Source organism: Phycodurus eques, chromosome 1 (genome assembly GCF_024500275.1).
Source record: "Phycodurus eques isolate BA_2022a chromosome 1, UOR_Pequ_1.1, whole genome shotgun sequence".
Taxonomy (NCBI): Eukaryota; Metazoa; Chordata; class Actinopteri; order Syngnathiformes; family Syngnathidae; genus Phycodurus; species Phycodurus eques.
In genome coordinates, this window is record NC_084525.1 from 38,152,137 (window position 1) to 38,158,470 (window position 6,334).

Sequence of the window (6,334 nt, forward strand, 5' to 3'; positions counted from 1 at the left end):
TTGTATACACACATAGATGAATATTATGTTGGTTAAATCCAAACATGGGACGCCTTGGTGGACTCACACTACCCTCCTCAGAAAAGAACTTGTAGTCTTGTAGACTGTGAAGGCATGTGTTGTGAGTATGAGCTTCTCTGGTCCCCAAGTCAGACTAATGCAAGGCCACAGTATCTAGATCGCATCATCATGCTGAGCTCCATGGAATTATTCCTTTAGGATAATGCATTTATATTCCTAATCCAATTAAATTTGACTCCCAGATGAAAAGCTCCTGCTAGAAACACAATTTATCCAATTTGGGGGATTATCTGAGTCAAAATGTTTGGCGACTGAAAGAATGTGCCACAACTAGACACCAGCAACACCGACTGATCATCAGTTGGGACGCAGAAGGTGTGTGTGTGTGTGTGTGGTGTGTGTGTGTGTGTGTGTGTGGGGGGGGGGGGGGGGGGTCAGGGGGGGGGGGGGGGGGCAATGTGTGGCACTGATGTAGACAGTTAAAGCATATCGCGCATGGAGCACTAATAGGTGACTGCTGATCTTGTTCACTGGCTGGCAAGGTTAATTTCAGACTTGTGGTGCTTCCCACACATTTGAGAGAAAGAAGACATAAGGTTGTTCCCACAGAGCGCTGCAGGTGGAGGGAAGAGAAGCGAACTGGAGCTTCACTTGTGTGGACCTCCCAGGCTGATGGAAACAAAAACAAAAAAATCGAATACAATACAATTAAACAGCAAATCGAAATCTTTGCTCATCTCGCATCCTTTTGTCTCTCATCCTCGTGGATCCGTCTCTGCAAATCATCTTTGAAGGAACACGTCACACGTCACGCACACATGCGCATACAGGCTGACGCATCGTTTGATACTCTTTTGCGGAGCTGAGGCATGCCTGTGGCGGATTAATTAGTTTTACCGCATTCAACAGTGTTTGTTAAAACAGAGAGGGCTAGGATTGCACTGCTGGGTGGTTCCTTGAATAATGGGGTTGGAATTTGGGATGCAAGTGAGGCATCACGACCTGAACGTGTCATCGCGCCACTGCTGCGCCGACTTGGACACTTTCGCAGCGGTGCTGCAAACCGGGGGAGTGAGACGGCGGCTGGCAGCACGCTGAATTGGCGCAACTTTTGCGCAATCAGCGACGCACACACAGCCTTTTGAGATAGATTTCTTCATCCACGAACAATAAGTATGGATTGATTTTGCACTGCCGGGTTTGTTTTCTCTTTTTTTTTTGCATTTGTCAGTGCAGCTCAGTGGAGTATCCCATCTTTCTCCTACAGCTCCGTGTTAGATGAACAATTTCTCTGCTTTTTCTTTTTTTTTTTTTTTTTTTTTTTTTGCGTGATCCCGATTTCGACACGCGAAGAAGAGGAATGCGCGAGATAAGACGCAGTCGAGAGATGTGAGCGGGGGATGCGGGTGTTTTCCAGCCAAGCCTCGGCACCAGGGGAAAGGGGACAGCTCCCCGCGCCGCAGCGCGCCAGTGAGAGAAGAAGGCGACCATTTGTTCCTTATTTTTCTGCCAAGGTCAGTCGTTTCAGCTGTAAAAAGGATGTGTTGGACTTTACTTGCGATTGTTTTTCGCCCAATTGACCCGCTGAGGCTGTGAGGACGTTTCGGTTTGGAAGCGTGTACGCACGAGCGGGTTAGATGTGTTATAAAGAGACTGCCTTATCCAACCGCGTCTCCCCTTGGCTTTCTTTTGGACTGATTTTGACTCGATCAACAGCTCCTATGTCTTGAGACCGGGGGATAAAAAATGCTGCTTTGGGTTGTCCTGCTGAACGCGGCTCTTTGTGTTGCCAGTGGGAACGTGACAAGGGACGTGTGTGAGGAGCAGATATGCTCGTGCACAGAGGTCGAGGGAGACGTGCATATCGGCTGCGAAAAAAGGAGCTTCACCACGCTGCAGCACCTCACCGGGCCCAGCTCGCATTTTTACCACTTGCTGCTGCACGGCAATTCTCTTTCCAGGCTCTTCCCCAACGAGTTCGCCAACTTTTACAATGCCGTCAGCTTGCATTTGGAGAACAATGGACTGCACGACATTGTCCCGGGTGCCTTTTTGGGACTGCAGCTGGTCAAAAGACTGCACATTAACAACAACAAGATCCGCTCCTTCAGGAAGAGTACATTTCTGGGCTTGGACGACTTGGAATACCTCCAAGCTGATTTTAATCTATTGAGGGAAATTGACCCGGCTGTGTTCAGGGACCTTAATAAACTTGAAGTGTTAATACTTAATGACAACCTCATCAGTGCGTTACCCATAAACGTGTTCCAACATGTGCCCATTACGCATCTAGACCTGCGGGGGAACAGAATCAAAACGTTGCCTTATGAAGGGATCCTTGAGCAGATCCCAGGCATTGTGGAGGTTCTGCTCGAAGACAACCCATGGGACTGTAACTGTGACCTGGTTTCCCTCAAAGAATGGTTGGAGAATATACCGCCCAACGCACTCATTGGAAGGGTGATCTGCGAGGCTCCCACCAGGCTGCAAGGGAGCGACCTGAACGAGACGTCTGAAGCGGAGCTGTGCCCTTCACAGAGCGGCGGAGCAGACACCAGCTTGGTGGCCCCTCCCACACAGGATGAGACCTCAGGTCCCGTGGCACACGGTGGCGGCCCACGCCCAACGCCTTACAAGCCCAGCGCAGATGCCAGCGGGCCACCGACGCCTGGCAGTCACGGAGCCAAGAGCCGTTCCAAATCACGTGAGAACTGGCAGCTTAAGACCAAACCCACACCAGGGCCCACAGGTGTGAGCAGGGCAACAGAGCAGCGTCACAACGGCACCTGCCCGCAGCCGTGCAACTGCAAGCTGGTTGGCTCAAGGCAGGGGCTGGGGGTCAACTGTGAGGGTAAAAAGATCGAGAGCTTATCTAACCTGAAGCCGAGGCCGGTGGACGCCCACGAACTGAACATGCGAGACAACAACATCCACGCGGTGAAAAAGAACCAGCTGCTCAGTTACACGAGCCTCAACCTGTTCGATCTCGGCGGGAACAACATCAAAGTGATTGACAACAGCACTTTCCAGAACCAGACAGAGCTGAGGTGGCTGTACATGGATAAGAATTATCTGGATTCGCTCATGGCAGAGATGTTCGTGGGCCTCATCAACCTGGAATATCTCAGTTTGGAATATAACAACATCCAGCTGATAGTAGCGGGCACGTTTAGCCCCATCCCGAACCTGAGGGTTCTGTTTCTCAATAACAACTTGCTGAAGTCTTTGCCAGTGGATGCGTTCCTCGGGATTTCTTTGTCCAAAATAAGCCTGCATAATAATTACTTCTCCTATCTGCCTGTGCCGGGCGTGTTGGACCAGCTCAACTCCATCATTCAGATTGATTTGCACGGGAATCCGTGGGATTGCTCCTGTAACATCGTGCCCTTCAAAGAGTGGACAGAGAGACTCGGTGCTGACGTCATTGTGAGTGATCTCAAGTGCGAGTCGCCTGAAGAGTTCTGGAAACGCGACTTCCGCTACGTGCGGAACGACCTCATGTGTTCCAGACTCTACGAGCGGATCCCTCCTCCCACCTCCCTGTCCAAAAACAGCACTTTCACGCTGGACTCGGGCACGCGCTCAAACTCTTACATTGAGCCCAATCGGGTCTCCATTTCGGTGCTCGTCCCCGGGTTGCTGCTGGTGTTTGTCACGTCCGCTTTCACTGTAGTGGGCATGCTCGTCTTCATACTGCGGAACCGCAAGCGGTCCAAACGGCGGGACGGGAACTCGTCTGCCTCTGAGATCAACTCCCTGCAGACGGTGTGCGACTCATCATACTGGCACAGTGGGCCCTACCACGCAGATGCGGGCTCGCACCGGGGGTTTGACTGTACCACGCACCTCTCCACGACAAACGATGCGTAAAAAGAAAGGGGGGCAGACAGGATTTACAAAGGCCGCAGAGACTGACACGCATACACGAGCCAAACAACATGTTTGTCCCCGTATAAGAGGCGGGTAGTCTTGTCTCTGTCTCGTTATAGTCAACTTTAACCGGTTAGTCTGCTGCCCAGGGCCCCAGCACTGTATATTCTGTAAATAACAGTCCCTCCCTCCACCCCCAAACACTTTTCCCTCCACCTGTGCTATTAGCCACAATCGGACTACACATCTGTTTTTTTTTGTCAGGCATAGAGGGGGCATACAATAAAAATGGGGCATGTGTGCGCGAGGGAACGCTGCACGAGCGCATGAATGTAAATGTAAATAGTCAGGCCGATGTATCATATGCATGGTGATATTTCTGCATGGTTTCAACACACGCACACATAGCGCGCGACCGAGGAACCATGACCACCGACGAGGAGGCGAAGCCCCCTTCATGCTTCATCAATATGACGACTATATATATAGATATTATGAGAGTTACATATATATGACTATAACAAAGTGCCATTTCTCTATTTTTGTGAAACTGCAGTTAGGATTTGTATTTGTTGTTTTAACCCTGTTTGGAGAGACGAGGGGAAAAAATATTAGTTGGTATCAGAAAGGACATAATGCTGTCAGTGCATGTTCTTTTTTTCTCTTCGTTATCATTTGATTGTCAATTAATATTGGGGTTATTTATACTGTTCTAGATGCCGTGGGTGTAGCCCCCCAAACCCCAACCCAACCACACGCAGGTCTGCGTGGTCATCCTTTTTTCTGAATGTATACTGTTCTTTTTAATGCCGTGCCAATTGTTGACTCCGTGGCGACAAACAGATGAGTATGACGTCACTGGGATGCTTCTGCTGCAAAGTTGATGTAGCTCAAATAACAGTTCTGTGGTTTTCTGTGTCTATGAATATAGCCTGCTTTGGGTGAGAGGAAATTAAAAACAAACAATAAACAAGTCATTTAAATGGGGGGTTTGTACGATCATATTTTTTCAAAAATTCAGCAACGTCTTGAATTGAGCTAGAATGATTTGGTCTACGTAAACATTGCAGGTAAATATAGCATAGATTGCTTTTTATTGTGGAAAAAAAAACAAGTATTCTCCACACAAAAAAAAACATGGCTATGATTCGCCTTTATTGTGGGCTTTTTTTTGTTTAAAGCTATCTAACCTTGTACAGATAATTCATTGTATTTACAACAAGATGTGCTTGATGTATTCTAAACTGGGGGAGAATTCTTGCTTTTGTGGAATGTGGCCAGTCATAATATAGAGGAGAGGCTTTTAGGCTTGCACAAACATGGCAACGACTGATGCAAACGCTTTTTACACCAAGCAGGTCTGATTTAACAGAAGGTTTGAACACCAAATGCACCTTTTTAAATCGAAATTAAGACTGAGGCACGCTTACCATGTGCAGGCTGTCACAAATATAAAGACGCCCTTTTTATTTCTGTGTTTTCAGCGCAATGTAAAAGCCTTGTAACACACATTGACATCGCCAATAATTTTTTTTCCAAAGGGGTCCAAAATAGTGACAGCTTCCAATTAAATTCAGTTTAGTGAGATGTAAAGGCCTTCAGATTAAAACATAAAGAGGTGCAGTGAAATGGCCATGTCAGCCCAAACTAGAAGGCCTACGTTCCTCCCCCACTAAACACTTGAGTGCTCCTCATGGTGCTGAATCACTTCTTTTGTTTGTTCAGTCGGCAGAAGAGATGTGTGACCGTTTGCATTCAGGTACCCTTAACTATTGTCTTTCCCACATAACAAACCTGTAACAAACAATAAGAAAGATAGGATTCCATGTAGACGCCCAGAAAAATGGATCATTGAATGGTTTGAGTGCAAATTATGTGAATGATTTGCAATGGCTGATCTGGCCCCAAACATTTTTCACTGTGCTGTGGATTTGATTTTACAATTCCACCCTGCTTGACCTCTGGTACTAAAGGACACAGTGAACCTCTGACTTATCAATGCATCGCATCCTCTTCAACTCCCAGTTACTGTATTTGCTCTTCTGTCCAACCCCAAGGGGTTACCTGGGGGTCGCTGTCTCCTGTGTGCTGCAGCCCATGTGATGTTTTGTTATCATTTTCAAATGCTGTGTTTCAAACTACATTTTTATGCTTTGCAATATTTGACCTGCTTCTATTTTGTTAAATAAAGTGTGGTTGAGGTTGAGTAAAACAATGTTGTGGTTTTAGGAATTTTCAATCTAATTCAATTGACTTTTATCGTCTTAATTACTCCTTTTGATTCCACTTATAATACATGTTCATTTTTGCAAGAAAACCCTGCATTTGTAATGAAATTCAATCATGCAGTAAGATTTTTTATGGTGTGCCCAATCCAAAGGACCATCAATTATAGCTGTTAAAAACAATAGCAGAATGGAGTTGCCTGTTTTACACGCTGATC

At 47.0% G+C, this 6,334-nt stretch overlaps 1 protein-coding gene across 1 annotated transcript; it reads left to right on the plus strand.

Moving 5' to 3' along the window:
* The first annotated feature begins 1,443 nt into the window (after positions 1-1,443).
* Positions 1,444-6,090, plus strand: LOC133418102 (SLIT and NTRK-like protein 1). The gene has a single exon (XM_061706514.1). It carries the CDS (start codon positions 1,768-1,770, stop codon positions 3,889-3,891), a length of 2,124 nt encoding a protein of 707 aa, XP_061562498.1. The 5' UTR covers positions 1,444-1,767; the 3' UTR covers positions 3,892-6,090.
* The last annotated feature ends 244 nt before the right edge of the window (positions 6,091-6,334 follow it).